Raw genomic sequence first — 19,034 nt, forward strand, 5'->3', positions numbered from 1 at the left:
TTACCCCTTGCTCCCTAGCACTTCCACCAATGCCTGACACACAGTAGGTATTCAATACAAATTTTAAATAAGTGAATATTGAATCCTTCCCTCCCCCTCCTGCTTATTTTTGGGACACAGAACGACAGGGTTCGTGGCAAATGCCAGCCAGTGTTCTGATGTGGATATAAACACCTGCTGTGAGAAGGTTCGGCTCCACAGGACAAGATCCAGTGAAACTCATCCTGAAATGGAAACAGAGCTTTCTTTTAAAAGGACTACACTTTATGGGTTGCCATTATTAGCCTATAGTTAGAAAGACACAGTTCTGGAAGAGAAAAAAGAAAGCAAAACCTGAAAATTATATTAACTCACTAAACGCCCAAGGTGGATTGCAATATTGTTCCCAAATATTTGCTCTCCTATAGAGAAAAAGGCAGCCTTACCCACTGTCATATGACTTGCAGTGCCTCCCTATAGACATTTTCAGGCTTCTTTTCCTCTGTTTTCACACAAATGTTGTCATATTGTAATAGCAAAGCTTACAAACTTGACTTTGTTTTAGCCAATAAAATGAGTGGAAGTGACAGTATGGCAGCTTTGAGTCGGGGCTTTAAGAGTATCATTTCCCACTTGTGTGCTTCTTCTTTCCTTCCACCAAGAGGATGGCATGTCCCAAATAGGTGTCTTGTCTTTCTGCCTGGGTCTTAGCATGAGAAATGCAATCAGAGCCTCGACCAAACACAGGTGTTGACATGCAATGTGAGCAAGAAGTAACTGAGATTTAGGTTTGTTTGTTATTATAGACTGACCTAGGAAAGCTGACTACTGCAGTCCCTTTTCCAGGAAAGGCAATCCTGTGAAATAGAAGTGGTATGGTACTCCTCCCCCATGCATTTAATCCCACATCAAGTAATGGAAAACAGTTCAAGTTCAACATACAAAAGAGAACAAATTTGAGACTGTTATGTAAGGTATTTGAATAAGGAACACAGTACCCTTCCTGTTAGTTTTCAGGGTTTGGTTAGAGTGAAAGTGACTGATAAAATGACACTGTAACTTTCCTTAATGTATTACAAGCCCCAATTAGTGTTATCTTTAATCTTCCAGCCAGAGTAACTCATAAAGGGTGTCACACTGAATCATCATTTGCAAATTAATGCCAGCAACAATTTTCTTGTTATCAAAGGGTGACTTTAGGAAGTAGTTTCCTTGATATACTTAAGTATTTTTTTAAATGTGTTTTATAGGAGAGCTGAGAGAACTTAAGCTGAAGACATAAAGTTGTAACTAAAAGGTAAGGATTTCATTCCTGGTCACTTGGAGTTGACTAAAGCAGTGGGAGGTAGGAATCAGAGAAGACAAACACCATAGCTGGGACATACAATTTTATAGAAATAATTCAAGCAAATCCTTTAGCTCGAAATAGTCTCCCATATCACCACATTGATGCTTGCTAGAAGCTTCCTCATGTTTCACTGTCCATCTCAAATGTCTGTTTTTCACTCAAACTTCCCTAATGTCATCAGCTGGAATTAATTTTGTTGTTCCTCATATTTTCATACCTTATTATACCTCCACTGGAGGTACATTAAATATACATTTCAGCCAAATGCCAAAGGGCAGAGAACTTAAATTTTCAGCTGAAGCCAAGGTTGCTCACAAATATCACTATCAAAAAATAAACTTCTAGGATATTCAAATAAACCTAACTTTTTATGTCAAAATTTAAACTTTTATTTTCATATTATTTAAAATGCTAGTGCTAAAATTACAACGTTTAACACAGTGGCGTAGGAACAATAATTCCCCAACTCTGTGAGCTGTTGAGACTCTCCTAGAGTCACTGAAGAGAGTCACATTTCAGCTGAGGGGATGGGATGAACAAGATCCATGTGGTAAATTGAACTAAATAAGACTTAAATTCTGGTTTTAAATTGTACATGCTAGGAGTTCCCGTCGTGGCGCAGTGGTTAACGAATCCGACTAGGAACCATGAGGTTGCGGGTTCGGTCCCTGCCCTTGCTCAGTGGGTTAAAGATCCGGCGTTGCCGTGAGCTGTGGTGTAGGTTGCAGACGCGGCTCGGATCCCCCGTTGCTGTGGCTCTGGCGTAGGCCGGTGGCTACAGCTCCGATTCAACTCCTAGCCTGGGAACCTCCATATGCCGTGGGAGCGGCCCAAGAAATAGCAACAACAACAACAACAAAAGACAAAAAAAGACAAAAAAAAAAAAATTGTACATGCTAGATACACCAAAGATTTCTACAAAGAATAGAGGTATGATGTGATCTCTGGTTATTCTTCCTTGTAATATTTTAAAAATTTAGAAATATTCATTGACTAAAAAAGACAAACTTTTTCTTCATAATTTATCTAGATAATACACTCTCTCTTTATATTTGTAGTAACAGCTAACCTATTTCTCTACTTAACTCCTTGAAAGTTGTTGATAATTTTGAATTGATATATCTTCATTGATTTTGAACACAAAATAAATGTTCACAATCAGCAGTTATTACAGCATTTTACTTACCCAATTAGCAATATACATGTATACTTTGATAGAATTCCAACAAATAACACAGAGATTTTTTTCATTCAGATTAAATCTAGAACACCTGCCTATATCTGAAAATGAACATTCATATCACAACAGCATGACATACATTCTTTGTTCTTATCAGCGACTCTAGTGACTAATTAGAACAAGAATAACCTTTAAAAACACCAACTATGACAAAGTTCAAGGATAAAAGGAATAATATTGAAGTAGGTATTCCAAAAGCTGAGGTCCAAAGCCCAGGACAAACAGTAGATTTTTGGCCAAATAACAATATTCTTTGTCTAAGTCAGTTGAGCTAGAACTAGCTCTGAGGCAGGCACATTCCATTTCTTACTCACAGTTAAGCTTTTAGTCAACACCAAAGTCTTTATCCTCACAGAAGGCAATTAAGTCATATTTTCCCCATTCTATCTTTTACAGTTGGTGTTTAGGACTAAAACTAGAAAACTGTACTGTTGCTTCTATTCAATTTTATCTGATTAGACACAGGCTTGGACTTTGGCCTGTCCAGATATTTTTGAACCTGTAAAATATTCCTTGACTTTCCCAGTGCCCACTAGTTAAAGACTCAGTATTCTATGAATATCGATCCAAATTACTGATGAACTGCTGATCAAAACTCAACAAGGAAAGAGTCTTCTGGTGACTGCTAAACCCTTCTGGTTGAAATTCTTCCATTCGTCAGCATTTACTTATGATCATGACTCAAAGAAAAAAAAATACTGTTTAAACCAATCATTTAATTATTTAGTTGCACTTTTGTGCAACCCACATTTCTCAAGAGTGTTGTGAGACTTTGTCAAATGCCTTGACATTGGATGAAATCCACATACAGTTGTTCTTTTGACTGGCCCCTCATGATATCCTATCATTTATTCTAAGTAAATCTGTGCTGCTTAACTTCTAAGAGCTTACAAACCACTAAAGCATATAATACACTTTTCTAAAATTTTGCTCAGGATTGCTCAGTTCAGTGGTCTTCAATCTGGAGACCCTCCCCCCTAAACCCCGGCCTCCACAACACTTCTAAGTCCCATACCTGCCTAATTTTCCTACATCATCTCCCTTCTTGGGTTGGTTGGACCCAAAGCAAACACCACCTCGTTCACGCACATACACACCTAGGTCCTATGGAGGTCCTGACAGATGTGGGACACTTGCCAGAGGCTGTGTGCATCTGATCATGGTCCTTAACTAGTGGAGCTGGGAAGTGGGTTAGTAGCTGGGCCAGAGAGGGTGAAGGGCACTACTTCTTATAGCCATAGAGAAGACTGAATGAACAAACTGAGAGAGGGTGGTCCATAACAGCGTCAAGTCTAACATCTACAGACCCCAAGTCATGGAGTTGCTCCTGAAGCCAGACTGTCAAATCCAAAGGAGGCACCCAGAGAGCAGGACAAGTACAAGCAAGTTGAAACATCAGGGAAGTCATGAGGAGCTAAATGAGAGGGTGGGTCGGGAGTAACTCCCGAGTCAGCTCTATATTATTTAAACTTAATTCTTGGAGTGATGGGGGAGGGCCTGTCTGCCAGTCAGAAGGGAATGGATAGTGGAAACACAAAAATGAATAAGATTCAGCCCTGCTGAAATTTCCAACATTGTCTGCATAAGATAGAGAACTTTGCTAATATCCATGGATATTTATTTAGGTTAGAATTTAGGATTCTAATACCTAAGTGCCCTCTATATGCCAAGCACTGCTCTATTTTACATGTGAATCTCAGTCCTACTGTGAAGTATGATCATGATTCCTAGAAATAGAGGCTGGGTAATTTGCGGACATTCACATACCTAACAGAAGTGAGATTTGAACTGGGTAAGTCTGACCTCAGAGCTACACTTGTAACTTCTATTCATTACCTCATAGATTGAAATAGAGAATCCTTCAAACAAATTAATTACTATACTTCCTTAAACAAGAAAAGGTGTGAAACAGCAAATATAGAACACAAGTCTTCTGTGCTTCTTCTTGGACCTTGTCATCAGTCTAAGGACAAAGAAAGCAGAGTTCAGCAGGACAGCAGGAAGAGTAGGTTTTCTTGTTTTCCCAGGACAAGCCTTTAAAATGTAACTCTACTATTTTTAGTGTTCCTTGTTTTGAGTCCCAGTATAGCTTACCAAAAAATTAATTCTAAAGTTTATAAAAAATTTCAAGGTAAAACACTTAACCAATTTGGGTTATTTGTATTCTTGCTCCTATTTATTCTAAAAAAATGAGAACTATTTAGTTTAATGTGTGCTTTTGTGTATTTTTGTTTTAATAATGGGTTCTTTTTTCTCCTCTGCTACTTCTGGTTGTCTGTCTACTTCTTATCTTCCTCATAATAAGGGCACTCTATGGTCCTTTCTGGCAAGTGTACTTTTCTAATATGAGAACATGGTGCCAACCATTTATTTTAAAGAGACAATGTGTCTTAAAATTTTCCAGATTAAGTTAGCCCTTTCATTTTAAAAGAAAAGTTTATTAATTCCTAATGTTCTGTGAATTTTCACTTGGAAATGTCTTTCTAGACTCAAATAAATACATTATATTCTTTAAAGCAAAAGGGTCTTGATTAATTAAAACCCAGTATACATTTACCTTAGCATTAGGTCAGGCCGACTAATTCCAAAGGGTCAAACACTGCACCTGTTTGTGCCAACTGGGATCCTTATTATCATGGTAAAAGTATTTCACACTTCATCCATTTTGCTTTTTTCACACATTTATTTCCCACATAATGTTAAATTTCACATTTAAAAGGCAAATTAGTCTTAACTCCCTAATGAGTATAATCAATGTTTACCTTTGATTAAAAAGTTTCAAAATGAGAAATGAAACTATGTAAATTTTTCCATAACTGCTGAGCTAAATAAATGTTGCCAATATAAGGTAAAACAGTTTACAAAGTATTATTTTCTTTGTTCTCTTCAAAACAATACAGATACACATAAGGTCACACATTACAGGCATTTGAACTGGTAAGATATTACACATTAGTGGCATGCAAGTATTTTACATTTTTTAATGCAATGAAAAATGCTGCTTATTGTTTTCTTTAAATGGATGAAACAGAATTAAGATAGTTTTAATTCAAATATAAATATTATTCCATGAATACAGTGGGTTAAAAAAAAGTGGCATAGATGAGAATTTTAGTTCAGAATAATTTCTTTCTTAACTAAAGATTGTCACTGGCAAAATTTGGTATCAAAATAAAATTTCCTCCAAAAGTATACTTTCTATCCATCTCATTTCACCATATGGCCAATTCCTACTTATCCATATTTAGATTATTCTTGGGAAAATTTTAATCCTGGGACAATTTTTCTCAGTTGCACAGTGTACTTCGATTGGCTTCTCTCTGTTATCCAGTTAATATGTGTTCAGACACACACACACACACTCACATACACACACTCTTTAAATAAAAACCTATGCCATGTTTACTGTGCTCAGTTTCTTTCTTTGCATTTCCTCCTCTCCTTCACCAATTTTGAGGTGAAAATATTATGTATTTTAAAATGTCCTTTTCAAAAAGACTGCTCCTCCAGAACTATTCTGAAGACAATAAAAACTGCTGAAGAGGAACAGATAACTCCGTGGAATGTCCAGACCTATTTCTCTGAACAAAGCTTACGGAGGAGAGACAGAGCTGCAAGGGAGCATCACTCACCCATGTTCAGAGGCAATGGAAACACTCAGAATCACAGGATTGTAACATTTGGGAGCTGGAAAGGACCTTAGAGAGCATCTCATTCACTCACTTCATTTTACAGATGAAATGAAGACAAGATAGATGGAAAGACTTGCCAAAGTCACACATAGCTGACATCCAAATCAGTACTGTTTTCCAAACAGATCATATGGTGGCAAATGGAGCATAATTCTCATGAGGCTGGAGGACAATTCAATTCAAGTGACATTGAATTAAGCACCTATTATACAAAAGGCACCTTACTAGGTGCTATTGAAGACACAAAGATTGATGAGATAGTCTCTATTGCCCAGTGCTTACGAAAGTCCCTTGAAGCTATGTTTCAACATCTTTCTGAGCAGAAAAATAATACTGACCAGGGCTAAAGTTGCTGGTGATAACAAAGCAGCTGATGCCCAAGAGAGGTGATCTCACAATTGACATTTTCTCCCTTTCACCATCAGGATTCAAGCCTCTCACACAGCTGTGGAGCCCTAAGGACAGTCTTTCTCCTTAAGGCTTCCAATCACACCTCAAATACTGGCCTACCTTGCCCCATGCCCAGCAGTGACAGAGCTGACAGGAGGGCAGCTGTGCTTCAGACCCTCCCCTCAATTCTTAATCACTGTTTGTTCCCCCTGTGTCCAGCCTTAAGCTCTCTGCAAGGGTCCTGACTATGTCCAAGAGTACTGTCAAAGTGACCCAGGAAAATGCCCATGTACTTACTTCACTGGTATATCTAACACCCACTGCACTCACCGACCACTTCTCCCACCTCTATGTTGACAGTAAATAATCCCAGTCCCCTACATCATACCCATGCTTCAATTCCCCCATGCTTGAAAAGATGTGAAAGATGTAAGTGTTGGTAAGAAGAAAATAAAACAGATTCAAGAGGCAGTGGACAACATTAGTGAATAGATAATAAAAATGATCTCCCGCTTTTATATAGCCCTTTCCAGTAGAGCGTTTTCATCCCATTATCTGATTATATTCTCACTACAACTCTGTGAGGTAGTTAGTGAAGATTATTCCCATTATAGTATAGCTGAAGAACCATATGCTTGAGAGATTAGTGGCTTGCACCAAAGTCTCCCAGCTAAAAAAGTATGGAGCCAAGTGTCCAAGTTTCTTGACTCCAAATCCAGTGCTCTTCCCCCTATATAGTCTATAATTGTCAGGCAATTGAATGAATTGCCCATGATCATATACCTGCTAAGTGTTGGTGATGGGATTAGGAGTCAGTCTCTGAATCTGTCAACATGGTGCCCTTCTACCATGCCAACTAGCAGAGCCAATGTGCTCAGAATGACTACCATAGAAGATGCCAGAGAAAAGCCTAGACTTCTTCACCCTCCCCCAAGTCAATGATGCATCAAAAAAAATGAGATAACCTCTAGTATACACACAACCTTCCCAGAACAGTACCCAGAAGCAGGTTACAAATGTAAACTTTGAAACTCCTCCTCCATCCATTTACTGAATGTTTACTCATAGCAGTTTGGGCAGATGGGAAAGAGGTAAGCTGAGCAGAGCTCATTTATGCTCTTAAGCAAATTAAAACCTTAATTTCCGTCTTCCTTCCTCACCAGACTTAAACTCCCTGCCCCACTCTATTTAACTCCTGAACCTCAAAATGAAATTCAATCTGACTTAGAGTTGGAAGCAGGAACAATGAATACATCCATAAGGTTCTGGATACCTTTCTCTCTCCAGCTTGTTACTAGGAGATCTGGCCATGGGATTTTCATCCAGAGGGCTCACTTGACACTTCTAAGCATTTTCACTCCTTTCCTTTGCATGTGTCTCAATCCTAGACTGAGGACGGCAAAGTGGGGGTGGGGTGAGGATATTTAAAGAGGAGTAATTAAAGGGAAACTGCGACAGGAAGGCAGAGCTAAAATCTTTCTGTTCATTAACATGCTTCATTAGTGGAAGAGAGGAAGGAAGTTTCAGAATCGTGACTTAAAACCCAACTCCAGAAACAGTTCCAGGGAGTACAGGTAACATAACACAGAACCCAGTATTCACTTACTGCCCCCTGCCCATTTTTGCTTATGCAATAATACTTGAGCTAAAGATGGTAACCACTTTTCAAAAAGGCACTCTCCCTCCAAACCTAGAAACACAGATCAAGTTATATTAATCTAGAGTTATTATACTTCCTCTCTTTCATAGTGCCAAAGAAGAGGGTTAAGTACATTGCATCCACGAAAAAAGAAAATATCCACAAACTCTTGAAAATTTTAAAGGGCTGTCTTACATTTAAAGTGTGTTGATGCTTAAACTGGTTTCCAGCTTGACTGTCTGAAACATTCCCATGGTAGTTATTCAGAACACACTGGTTTCCCTAATGCTGGTGCCCTGCCAGGGGCCACAATTCTCTCTGGAAGAGAAGCAGCTATTCTTTTGGTTTGATGTACCAGGCTTCCCCTAGGGAAATTGTTTTGAGGAGTATAGGCACTGGGATGCTTTCTGAGGTTTTTAAATGGAGATGGGCTTTTACTGTACGATGAACTGTGCGCGCTATAAGATGGGTGAGCTGCTTGAGGCCCTACAGGGCCTGCAGCAACTCTGTGAGGAGGGAGGGGAGCGGGACTGGGAGATAGCATCTCCCTTTAATCAGGAGTCCAGCTTTAGCACAATACTTCCTTGCAATATTTGGTGGTCTTTATGTACAAAATATTTATATACAATATATCCTACAAAGGCGGCAGGCAGAGCTTGATAACGTAGATGAAGATGAAAGCACTTTCACTCATCCTCTCTAGGCCTATGGAGAGATTTGGTGCTGGAACAACGAAATGGTTTTCAGGTTTCTAATATTTATTCCCTAAGAGTTATCTTCTGTGTCGGCTGTGAACTTTGGCGGTTGGTGACCTAAGCGGTGAACTCTAGGGAGTAACTTCACATTAACCTGGGCCTGAAGCTGTTCTAAAAAGGACAAGGGAAATGGGGCTGGGGAGAGAGTATCTCCCTTCAATCAGTGGTCCAGATGCAGCCAAACACCCAGTTAGATATTTGGCAAGACACACACACCACATGACATTTATTTACATTATGCCCTACTAGGATGAAAGGAAGGGCTTTAACCATGCCGATGAGGATAAAAGAGATTCCAGGCAGATGGGGAGATGTAGTACTGGGTTAATTATATGATCTCTCTAGACTTCCACAAATGCTATGATGGGTGGTGGTGACAGGAGCCTGCAGGTCCTGGTGAGTAATGTTATGCTTTGCATGGGCCTGTACAAGTCCACAAGGAGAAAGGAGGTGGTCTGGGGAGGGGAGAGATGATCTCCTTTCCATCAATTGTCCAGATGTTGCCAAATATCTCCTAATATTTGGCAAAATGCATTCATATAATTTATATACATCATGCCCATCATGATGGATGGCAAGGGATTGATCATGCTCAGGATCACAGAAGAGCTTCTACTTACACACGTGGGGCAGATGGGGGACAGGAAATCCTAGGCTAATTAAATGATTTATAGGATCCCTAAAATATGTTTCTCTTCTAAATAGTTATATGAATACTCAAGGAAATGTCACCTTTCAAGCTACTTCAAAAACATAGGTAATAAGATAAACTGATTAATAATAAATATTTGATTTAATAGACCCTATTTACACGTGACCCAACTATTTTATAAACTAAAAACAGAGCTAAGTTTTGACTATATGCTGTTATGTTGCTTTAATACTCTCAACAACTGCAGCACCATCACTATGAAATTCTTTTTTTTTTCTTGCTTTCTGCCAGGGTTTGCCAAGAATTGCTTTAGCCCCAGTCCAGAGGCCCTTGGGGCTGCAGGGAGCACTCTATAAAAGCCAACATTTCTTAGGGGTGAAGGTAAGAAAGAGAGTAAATGAGAAAACAAATGAAAAAGCCTTACTTAGAGGGGCATGTCAGGGACTCAGCACTTAACTATATCTGCTACAAATCTAAAGGGATAGGGTAAAGACAACTAAGAGAAGTTCTTTCCTTTGGCAACACAGTAACCCAAACAAAACAAAACTGTATACATTTTACTAAGGGATATCTGATGAATATTAACCAGAAAGCTAGGGGTGGGTGTGAGGGCATGGGGGGAAACCCCTGATTTGTAATATTTGCTAACTTCCATGGTATAAACACTCCCACCATTGTCAATTTCAAACTACAAACAAGAAGTACAAAACTTCTGAGTTGGGAAGAAATGTACAACAGCACAGCATTATATAGTACTTCTGCCATATATACACAGTAGGTGCAAATAATCTCAAGTAGAAAAACAATAAAATATGTTTTTGAGAATTACTTTTGTTTTTAATATAATTTGTTTAATCGTTAAGTGCATGTAATTTAATTTTTAATAATGGCTGTGTTTAACAACCAGGTTGCAAGATTCTTGATAATAATGGGTGAGCCTGCATGAGTTGGCTCCAACATACCACACCTACATGAGTAAGAGGGAAAGAAAAAAATCAGACTGAAAACTATCAAGTAGTAGTTGCTATTACTTCTTTTTCTCTTTTTAGATATATAGATAAGGAAATATAGCAGAAAACTAATCAAAGGATTTTTAGGGTTTCCAAAATTCAATATGCTTGGTTCATTATTCCCTCAAAAAATATAAACTAGTCTCATGTTTCAAAGAATTTTAGAGACAAACATGTGGGCACTTATATTACAGATAAATGTCCAATTATAAAATTGGGCTTTTATGCTAAACAGTTTCCATGCACTTTACAAACTAACTAGAATACTACATGAATTGTTTTCCCATTTACTTGTTTTACTGCTATCAAGCAGCTCAGGGATATTCAATTACTTAGTAAATTCTGGACTGGGCCCACCTTCTGCCTGAGTCAGCAACTTTTTCATTCCTGACGTCCTCAGAACAAGGGATGTCACCTTTACACACTCAGAATTATGAAGAAAAGAAGAAAAAAAGAGAATGAGTAGAAAGGAAAGGAGGAGGAAGAGAGAGAAAGAAAGATGCCTAAAGCAGTGTCAGAGTGCTACCAATTCTAGCCTCAGGTTCTGACAGTTTGCAAGGGCCTGTTAGCTGTGTCAGAGGCTGCAGTCACATGTTTCCTTAGCTTAATATCACAACCGCTGCACTGCTGGATGAAAAGATGAATACATCTACTGCACAATCATCTCAGTTGTACTTTCGCAAGCTTTGCCCTTGAGAGGACAAACATCTGGATAAATGATACTTCACATTTTTTCCTGATGTTTGCAAATATCTGGCTGGATCATGAATGCCATGGACAAATCTGTATAATTAACTTGAATGGTCGCATTTCATCCTGTGATCTTGCTGCCCTAAAGACAAAGCAATAAATGCTTCTAAAACTTACTAAAATAATGCAATTGTGTGTAAGAGACAAACTTAAGCTGCAATTACTATTGCTTTATTTAGGAATGTACAATTTTAAAAGCTTTCCTTTTCCTAAAATTTAAAATTTTCCCATCATGTCTGAAAAACTTTAAAATGGCTAGGTAAAGAGTTATCCATAATGTTAAAGATTGAATTTATGTGGAATAATCAGTACAGGTAAGTATGCTAATTTATTTTGCTAGCTGAGAGTCTGGCTTGAAGCTATATTTGTGGGCTAATAAATATTTCACACTTATTTGCTAAAGCTGTGTTAATGTATCATAATGCTGTCTTATTTTTTATGAAGATGACACCACGGATCTTCATGGGGGGGAGGGGGGGCATGTGTACAGGAAGTGATTTTTCTGGAACAAAGGGAGAATCTGTGTTAAGCTGGTCACATTTTCTCACCTAATGAAAGACTGGAAATACTAACTTCTTATATGGTCACCTGAACACTTCTGATGTATTTAGCCTAACTCAAAGCTGTGCATGTAAACAGAGATAGGCCTTTATCATAACCACAGTTACAAACACATGTATATACTAAGTTCCTTTCAGTGGTTAAAAGGAAAAAAAAGCAAGACAACCCAATATGAAAGTGGTTAAATCATTTTCGATCGTTGTCACCCACTAAGATCTGCTGAAGTCCATTGGTTCAAGTTGCCAGAAGTGCCCATGAGCAAACAAAACAATTGTATGTGTTAAAAAAATCCAAGACAAATAAGTAGTACTAAAAAAGAATAAAGATTAAATTATGAGTTGTGTGGTTAACGGAAATGAACAACCTTTGATAAAATGGTCCCAATGGAGAAGAATTTTTGTTTTTAAAATGCCGCTGTGGTGAAACTTTGCCTCTTCTTGTGGAAATTTACCTTCGGTCTCCTTCAACTCGCTTTTTACGAACTAGGCAAGAAAGAAAGAAATGTTTAAAAAGACAAAAAACTAGGAATATTCCTTAAGTGTCCAACAAACAACATTAATCACACAATAGCAATCTCACACACTTGAGGACACAGTTATCAAAAATTTCAATACTCAATTACCCATGGCAATAAATGGAAAAGGTAGAATAGCGCCTTGTGAAATTTGCATTTAAATAAAGCTATGTCTGATAGTTGGGAACTTGAATGTTGGCACTTCCCCATTTCTATGGAGTAGAAGGTCCAGAACCAACCCGTGAAACAGTGAACTACATACTTTCATGTTTACCTATTTACAGCACATCTTCTCAGCTTCTATGTAACTCAGTTACCAACTGGCTGTAACTAAACCCCCAGGATGACATATTCACAACTCTGATTTTAGCCTGAAGACCAGGAGGAGCTTCAAACATATGTTTAAAGTTTCTAAACTGTTTGAAATGGAAACTGTGAAGCATCAATCTCCAAGGAAGGTGTGATTCAGATGGCTAGCAAACTCAGAGATTAAGCTTCCTTTAATCTGGTACTCAATATCAAAGAAACTGCCCTGACTGCCTTTCCTAGTTTCTGCAATCTTCTTCTTCCCCTTTCACTTCCTCACCTGCAAGCTTCTCTGGAGGACAGGAAAAGCGCTGCTCTAATCTAAAAAATTCGACAAAATCCGTTGCCCAAAGTGCTGCTCTTAGGCTCAAGATTCCCACTCCATTTACTTCAAACCTTTTGTCTTGCTTGTTTTTCTTTGGTCTCCATGTGGTTCAGCTGTGGACCGGGTGTTTTCTGAGGTACCTTCCACCTGGTGCTCCATCCATTCCCTAAAACCCTGTTTGCTAGGCTGCCCCGAGATGGGCCGCACCATTTGTACCTTGGAGGCAAGCACTGCCATATGCCTGCCAGCCTCTAAATGCCATTCTCTGAACCTTGGCTAGGCCTCAGAGTCTTGGCTAAACCTGTCTGGGCAGGAACTGGACATGAATATTTATCTGACCTCTTTGGGCTCTAACCCTTAGTGTCCATCTTGTCCACCATCTGAATCCTCCCCATGGCCAGCACTGTACTTGGTGGGCCACCTTGTCCAGTTTCCTTGACCAAGGTCTGGCATTCTGTCCCTGACCCTCAAACAGGGGACTGAGGCCTGCTGACATCTTGCCAAGTAGACTGCCTGTACCTGGATGTCCTTTTTCCATGCTGCCTTAGGGAGCTGGGATGTCTCCAGATCAAGCCTTCCCAATCAGTCCCATTCCTCTTTGCTGTGGCTGACCAGGACATGCCCCTCCTCATCCTCACATAAGATATGCCACGAGTCCTCAGCCAAGAGTAGATAGCAGAAAAGATTAAAGAGGGCCTAAATGGAAGAGCTACTTCTGAGTTTAACCTTTATAATAAGCTCTAACATCAGTTCATGTCACATGTAAATCACTTAGGTATCAGACATAACCATATTTAAACCCAAGTAAAAAAGCACAGTTAGGAGTCAAACATAGTGAACTAGGAATTTCCATGTCATTGTGTCCATCTTCTGGTGCAGATAATAACAGAGGGCGACTACGTGTAAGGAGAAGTAAATATATGAAGGAAATCAAGCAAAAAATCAAAAGTTGTCTGGAAAAAAGAACAAACAGTTCCGCTTGGAGTTCCTGTTGTGGCTTAGCCAAAACAAACCTGACTAGTATCCATGAGGATGCAGGTTTGATCCCTGGCCTTGCTCAGTAGGTTAAGGATCCAGTGTTGCTGTGGCTGTGGTGTAGGCTGGCAGCTCCAATTCAACCCCTAGCCTGGGAACTTCCATATGGCGCACCCGCAGCCCTCAAAAAAAAAAAAAAAAAAAAAAAAAAAAAAAAAAAAAAGAAGAAGAAGAACAAACAGTTCCTCTTGAGAGAGCACTACAATAAAACTTAAAGCACTATGAACATGATGAGGATTCCTATGACCATGCAATAAGTGCTTTTGATGAAGGGCTGACACCAAAGGCCAGTGGAATGGTATCTGTGAGATGTTATATATGAAGTGGAGAAATGAATGGTCATCTTGCTCTTCTAACTGCTAACAGCACATATGGCTGCATTACCCAGGTCATTATTCTTTGTGATGGCAGCTGCCACTCTTGTTCGTGGCCCTTGCTTGGTAAACTGATATCCAAACTTGAGGATCCTTGAATTCTCCTCGAGCATCTGGGCAATTTCCATCTCTACAGCTGTTCCCAACTGCTGTCTCTGATGGCAGGTGTGGACACATACAGCGGACGGCCAAGAAGGAAGAGGAAACAGTTACTTGTATGGAAAAGATGCATGGCTATTTGTTGGACAAAAGGCAAGTCTCACATTGAAAGGGACAAAGTCACCTGAGATATTTCTCTCATACAGTCATTTGAGATCTGTTCCTTGTCTAGAAGCCAAGTCCAATAGACAGCTGAATCTGTTGGCATGTTTGACTGGAAAGACTAAACAAATTCTTATGAGGAAAAGACAATCCCAGATGTAAAAATTAAAGCAAATTAATACTCAGTATTTCCAATTTACCCCAGTATCTGCTGTTTAAACAAGGGGAGTTTTTATAATAGTGATAGTGTCTAACAGCAATCAATCCACTTATGGAATTTTCTGTTCTGGGATCCATATTTCCAAAGAGCTGAAGATCATCAACCAAATGGGGCCAGTCTCTCAACAGAGTCTCACTAGGAGATCCTCAAGAGGCTTTATTTGAGTGTTTTGAACCATGGCCAGGTGAACTATCATAAAGGGGTTATTGGGCGACAGAAAATCCCCCAAGCTTTTTAAGTTGGTGGGAAAAGGTTTTGGTTTGCTTACTTTTTGAGACATAGAATAATTTAAAAAGTGGAGTTAAAAAATAGGAGCACTTAAATCTAAGAATTTACAATTAAATTTAAGGCAAATGGGTGTATTTTTTCATAATTTATTCATTCATTTAAAACATACAAAAACAAACAAAAAAGTTTATAAGATATAAAAGTTCTCTTTCCTCAGTATCCCCCTTCTCCATAGAGAAAGTCAGTTTGGCATGTAATCTTTGAAGCATTTTCTGTGCCCCCTCCCTTTTTTTATGGCTGCACCTGAGGCATATGGAAGTTCCCAGACTAGGGGTAGAACTGGAGCTGCAGCTGGAGCCTATGCCTCAGGCACAGCCACACCTGATCTGAGCTGCATCAGACCTATACCGCAGCTCAGACAACACTGAATTCTTAACCCACTGAGTAAGGTCAGAGATCAAACCCATATCCTCATAGATACAAATCAGATTCTTAACGTACTGAGCCACAGCGGGAACTCCCCCCAATATAGGTTTAACTTTTGAAAAGTTAAGTACTGTGTAGAAGAAGAAGTTTACGGAGCAATTTTTGTGTCTTAGGCAAGTTCTAAGGTTTAACTCTGCTCCTTTTCTTTCTTTTCATCCAGTAACCTGTCAAACAAGTCTCTCCCCAAGAAATGAACAAAATGTGACATTTCCAGTCAGACAATAACAGCTCTGGTTATCCACAGTACAGACATGAGTGTCTTCAGCAATTTAGGTCTATGGGAGAAAGAAGCAGCAAAAAAGTAAGAGATATCAACCTCAAAGCTTCAAGAGCAACTTGAGCTCATGACACACTTTAGAATAGCAGGACTTTATTAAGGATTGAGATCTGAGCTAAGGTCAGGGCTTGCCATAGTTATGACTTGAGCCCCTGAGGTGGGTCAAAGGTGGTATCCAAGGGCAGAAGGAGCTCAAGGTGGATGTAGCTGACTGGGTGGGGGTGGGACAGGATGACCTAAAGCCCCTCTATTTCCCTTCGTAAACCTTAGGCATTTGCTTGAGTTGTGGACCAACAAAACTACTTAATCTGCTTTTCTCTCTGTGAAAAAAAGGGGGGGGGGGAGTTCCCTAGTGGCTCAGTGGGTTGAGGATCTGGCATTATCACTGCTGTGGCATCGGTTCAATCCCCAGTCTTGGAACTTCCACATGTCATGGGTGCAGCCAAAAAAAAAAAAAAAAAAAAAAGTAATTGTCCTAGATTTGGGCAACATACAAGTTGGGCATGCTATGGTAATATAAAGAATGTAGGAGCTGAAGAAAATTATTTTGGGAGGAGGGCATATAAAAGAAGGGGAGGCAATTGATTTACTTCTTCCCTTGTACTACTTCAGAGGCTGAAATTAATTAGCAATATTATAACTATATGGAATCATAGTTCATATCTTGGGTGGCTGGAATCCTTAAAGTTTGATTATACGTATTGCAATATTTGTATATACCTTGTTTTTTTGTTTATACCTACTAATGTGTAATGAGCTTTAAAATATAACTTCTTTTCACACATATGAACATATACACATTGATGATAACAATAAACACTATTAATAATCTTAGAAAAGGGTGGGTAGGAAGTAATACAGTATAAAGCATCTTTCTTACCCAGAATCATCATGTTTTATAGTTATTATTATTATTATTATTATTTGCTTTTTAGGGCCCCAGGCATGGCATATGGAAGTTTCCAGGCTAGGGGTCTAACTGGAGCTACAGCTGCTGGCCTGCGCCACAGCCACAATAGCACCAGATCTGAGCAACATCTGTAACCTATTCCACAGCTCACAGCAATGCCAGATCCTTAACCCACTGAGTGGGACCAGGGGTTGAACCCATGTCCTTATTGATACTGTTGGGTTTGTTACACTGAGCCACAGGAGAACTCCAAAAAAGAATTGTATTGAAGTATAGTTTATTTACAATGTTGCATTAATTTCTGGTGCATCTTTCTTTCTTAGCCTGTATCTTTTCTCTCTCATCCGTCCGTCCTTCCTTTCCTCCCTTCCCTTCCCTTTCTTTCTTTCTTTTTTTATTGGAGATCTTTTGTGTTGTATAAACCCATGGCAACAAATGGACACCAAAATTTCTTATAATTTGGATATGCTTCTCTTTTTTTTTAAAGTCACTAAATACAAAGAAAAAGAAACAAAAGTTTAAGCAAACATTTCTTCAGATCACCTCTATTTTTAAGTGATCTCTTTTCCCTACTCAAATTTATTTAGCAGTTACCCATTTGTTTCATTACTGTGCATCAATAATTGCTATTCTCACAGGGGCACTGAATTAAATCATCACGTGTTTACCTGGAGCATAGCCACGGCGGCCACCCCAGTGGCGGGTTCTCAGCAGGCCTGGGTTTTGGTGAAGCTGCCTGCTGCAGTGATGCTAAATTGGTCTCAGCAGCTGGTCCTGCCTGAGGAAACTGTCTTGGAGGTTATTTTATTTCAAACCCTTCATTATACAGATGAGGAAAGTGAAGTCTACCTCTAACAGTCCAGGAGTCAATGAACAAAATTTGGATGGAAAATAAATTTTGACTCTGAATTCCCTCGTTCTTGGAATAAAGCAAATATTTTCCCAGTTGCTCTAGAACTTAATCCTCTTTCCTGTCACTAGTAAAGAGAAGCCATTTCAGAGGCATGTTGGGGGATGAAAATTGAAGGATAACATATACCCACTCCTAGGGGGCTGTGGAGGGGCAGTGAGGCTGATGCTGCAAAAGGCTTTAAGAGAGCAAGTTCACACTTCATATTTCAGGGTCTTTTTCACATGCATCCTAAAAGGCTATTCTATTCTAAATTTTCAGGATTTCAGCTCATTTACTAGGTATAAGGTTTCTATACCTTAGCAAAGAAAAAGGACACAGTTAAGTTTGAATTTTAGTAAATAACAAATAATTTACGGGACATATTTGTACTAAAAACTATTCACTGTTTATCTGAAATTCAAATATAACTGTACTTTATCTGGCAACCCTAAGTGGGTAGTATCCTACAAAGAAGTGGAATCAGAGTATCTGGGACATCATTTCAGATATGGGGTTTCACAATGGCCTAAACCAACAGAGAGAGTTAAATACACTTTGGAATAAGGTATCCACTTCTGTCTTAGCTCTCCTGGAAATATTTACTAAGAGCCCTTTTAATTTCTCTTGATACTGGCCTATTTAATATACATCCCCGTGCTATTCTTTTCACTCACTTCATATTTGCTTCTAGCTTCTTTTCCTACTCCCCCGCTCTCTAATCTACTAGCAGCTGGACACGCATTAGGATAGACAGGAGCCATATGTACACATTCCCAGGGACTTACTCCATGCCTCAGCATTCTTTTGGGGAGGGTCAGAGTGAGGGAGTACTTGTTTCCTGGTGGGCTCCCCTGTTCCCCTGGCAACAAGCCCCAGGAGTGTAAGGGCAGAGGACCTGCACTCAAACAGCCTACTTGTTCTGGTTAGCAAAAGAAAGGAGAGGAGAACTATTCATGGGAAGGGGGGAAGGGGATGGTCTCCATGGCTGAGGCAATAGTCTTGGGTGGGACTTATGACTTTATCAGATCTTGGAGAGTCTAGACCAGAGCATTTCCCAGACATCAGGGGGCATTTCCCCCACCATCTGCCATCACCCTACAGGGGAATGCTCATAGCACAAGGCTCCAAGTTCTCTCCTCTTTCTGGTCAATTCCAGGGCTCTTTTTTTCACCTAAACTGTGTCTAGACCT

General features: G+C 39.4%; 1 protein-coding gene across 3 annotated transcripts in view; it reads right to left on the bottom strand.

Annotated features, from left to right (window-relative positions):
- Nucleotides 1–5,230: 5,230 nt before the first annotated feature.
- Nucleotides 5,231–19,034, bottom strand: part of TMOD2 (tropomodulin 2) — a 52,776-nt gene continuing 38,972 nt past the window's right edge. Inside the window, exons 9-10 of one of the 3 annotated variants that reach the window (XM_001925676.6) lie at nucleotides 14,581–14,725; nucleotides 5,231–12,498 (exon numbers count right to left, since the gene is read on the bottom strand). In XM_001925676.6, the coding sequence (XP_001925711.1) occupies nucleotides 12,464–12,498; nucleotides 14,581–14,725 (180 nt within the window). In that variant the 3' untranslated portion in view covers nucleotides 5,231–12,463. Of the gene's footprint in view, nucleotides 12,499–14,580; nucleotides 14,726–17,410; nucleotides 17,740–19,034 lie in introns of those variants that run through there. The other 2 variants (XM_021095391.2, XM_013992992.3) reach the window with 2 other exon arrangements.

Source organism: Sus scrofa, chromosome 1 (assembly GCF_054392235.1).
Source record: "Sus scrofa isolate SSC_HxYL_T2T_F1_AM1 chromosome 1, Sscrofa_HxYL_maternal_Yorkshire_Landrace_v2.0, whole genome shotgun sequence".
Classification (NCBI taxonomy): Eukaryota; Metazoa; Chordata; class Mammalia; order Artiodactyla; family Suidae; genus Sus; species Sus scrofa.